Genomic DNA, 2460 nt, shown 5'->3' with positions numbered 1-2460 from the left:
AAAGAGTGAAGACTCAACAGCTCTTAATTCCCAGGTAAACCAACTACACCACACTGTGAATAATGCGGGCTAGGTCTTCGTACGTTGATTTTGATGAATCGTTTTGATGACTAAAGTAATTACTGTCAATTTTCAAAGGCTACCTAGCTTAGCTGTGATTGCAATCACTCTTAGCTGGGGCTTACCAGCTGGAACTGTTCTGACACAGTGCTACAGCTTTACCCTTGTTAGTTCCAAGGAGGTAAGACCTAGTGTAGTAGGCCTGAAAATACACGACTGCCTGTTGGGAGCAAGTAGGGTACTCTTGGTACGGTACATGCTGTGTTACTTGTGTTACTAGCTATAAATGGAAAGTTCAAGTTACTGAGTCTAGAGGAATAGAGTAGGCGATCTTGGAGTCCTCAGTTCTGACATTTCTTGTAAGAAGAAAGGCCGATATATGTAGGCAATGGTGTACCTCTGGATCCAAGAGGATGACTTGCCTTTCTAAATAACATCTCTCCTGGTAGAAGTGCAGTGTTTTCAAGTATCCAGAAAGCTTTTTATAAACGAAGACAGGTTTCCGATTCTTTCTTTGTCTTTCCTGTGGTGTATCCCAGCCTTGAGGCAAAATACGCATCTCCTACTGCCAGTTGTTGCCAAGGAGGGATTTCATGCTAAGTTGCAGCAAATTCATTTCGTATAGCTGATTTGGGCAAATGTAATCACCAAATTTTCATGTAAGATTAAATTTAGGAGTTATGCTCCTGTTTTCTGAGACTGGATGTGTTACTCTGTCTTCTACCTTCTTCTGTTGCAAAGTAGTGCTCAGTCATACAAATCTGTTCAGTGTGATACATCAAAAAGCAATTATGCTACGTGTTCTGATGTCACGTAATGATTAAATGGACTTGATTTTTGCAAGCTTATTTTTGTCTTGTGTATGCTTTAAAGTTTTCATTGGTGGCTGCTACATAACAATGGACTAGATTTATTTCAAGTATCTGCAACTGAAGATTTTTCTGTGGTGATCAGAAGCATCATTGCAATGTAAAATTCTGGTTTTATCCCAATTAAACAGCAAAGACAGCATGAGTGAGAAATGTTTAATTCTTTTTAGAAATTATTTTACAGTTCAAACATTGTAACAGGGGTGGCAGAATAGCAAAGTTAAAGCACACTTGCAAGTGAACTATTTGAAAGTAGTTTATTTTTTTACTCAGCTCCCAAGACCAAGCTTGAGCTATCAGTGTTCTTCTGCAGAACCTGATGAGCTCTTAGCCCGAGTAAGTAAATACCAGGGTGATGCCATTACCCTGCTCTCAGAGTCGTTGCAGTGCTGGAGAAGCTCAGATTTTGCTGGTCTGTTACGCCATCGTTGTATTTGTAAATTGTTGAACTAGGCGGATTAAGCAGACTTTGGTGAGAAGTCAGGGCTTTCATCACCTCCCAAGAAGATAAGTGCTGTGCAATTAATAGGCCTCTGTACTAGCTGGAACAATTATGAAAGAGAAAGGACTTTTTTTCCTATCAATCGTAGATGTTAAGTTTGTACACTTTGTGTTCGTTGTGGCTCTTCTAAATCAACTTTCTTGACTTGTGATTTTTCTTTTTCTTTTTGCAAGATGCTTATTTACATTCTCGAGAACAGGATTATATTGAAAGTTAGATTTCTCCTGGCATTAAAGTCAATGACAAACATTCAGACGCCGTTTCCTCCCACGTGGCACTGCATTGTTTAGTTGCACTCTCTAGAGGTGGATAGGTCTTGTTCTTCTTCTAGACAGACATTTCACACCTTTATCCCCCACAAACATACTGTCATCCTACACTTTCAGAATGGCAGATTTCTAAGCTTGTGTAGTGCTGTTTCCTAAAATAAAGATTCCAAGATGTCTGGTGAAATCTTGGCAGAAGCTTTTTAGCAGATGTTGCCATTGCTCTTGGAATACTTTTTGGAATACTTTGTGAAGACAGATATTTCAACAGAGCTAACTGGATAATTAAGACATTATTTTTTTTATTTTCTTGAGATTCTTTTCACGTAACCTGCCATCCTAAAGTGCAGAAAGTTGATTTGGGTGTGTTTTTGAAGAACAGAATTTAACATCCGTACTTTTCTGCATGGATGGCCTACAGCAGCTTGCATTTTAAGTATTCTCGAGTGACTCAGATGTACAGTATGGAAATCTTCAGGGGTGCAAAAATATTTTGTTTGCTTGGTAGTTTTGAAGAAACTGTAAAGCACACATCTGTACATGTGAGTCAACAAGAACCTTATCTAGGCTGTTAGTCTTCTCATCTGATACTGTTTTTCTCCCTGTGTTTTGACTCTATATATGTATGTATCTAGAGAGAATTTTTTTTTTGCTTTATTTGCAGTCGGAAAAGGTGATGGCAAAACAGATGGAGTTTCTTTGCAACCAGGCTGCATTAGAGAGACGTCTTTCCACAGGGTGTTACCGACAAAACTCGGAAGAG

General features: G+C 38.9%; 1 protein-coding gene across 1 annotated transcript in view; it reads left to right on the top strand.

Annotated features, from left to right (window-relative positions):
• The window catches only part of NAB1 (NGFI-A binding protein 1 (EGR1 binding protein 1)), a 17759-nt gene that overhangs the window by 12842 nt on the left and 2457 nt on the right, over positions 1-2460 (top strand). Inside the window, exons 5-7 of the mRNA XM_010144557.1 lie at positions 1-34; positions 291-293; positions 2362-2460. The exon at positions 1-34 is cut by the window's left edge and continues 8 nt beyond it. Of these exons, the coding sequence (XP_010142859.1) occupies positions 1-34; positions 291-293; positions 2362-2460 (136 nt within the window). The remainder of the gene's footprint in view (positions 35-290; positions 294-2361) is intronic.

The sequence above is a fragment of the Buceros rhinoceros genome, unplaced genomic scaffold, assembly GCF_000710305.1.
Source record: "Buceros rhinoceros silvestris isolate BGI_N320 unplaced genomic scaffold, ASM71030v1 scaffold13921, whole genome shotgun sequence".
Taxonomy (NCBI): Eukaryota; Metazoa; Chordata; class Aves; order Bucerotiformes; family Bucerotidae; genus Buceros; species Buceros rhinoceros.
The sequence above is the reverse complement of the archived record's forward strand: the minus strand, read 5'-3'. Positions and strand labels throughout refer to the sequence as shown.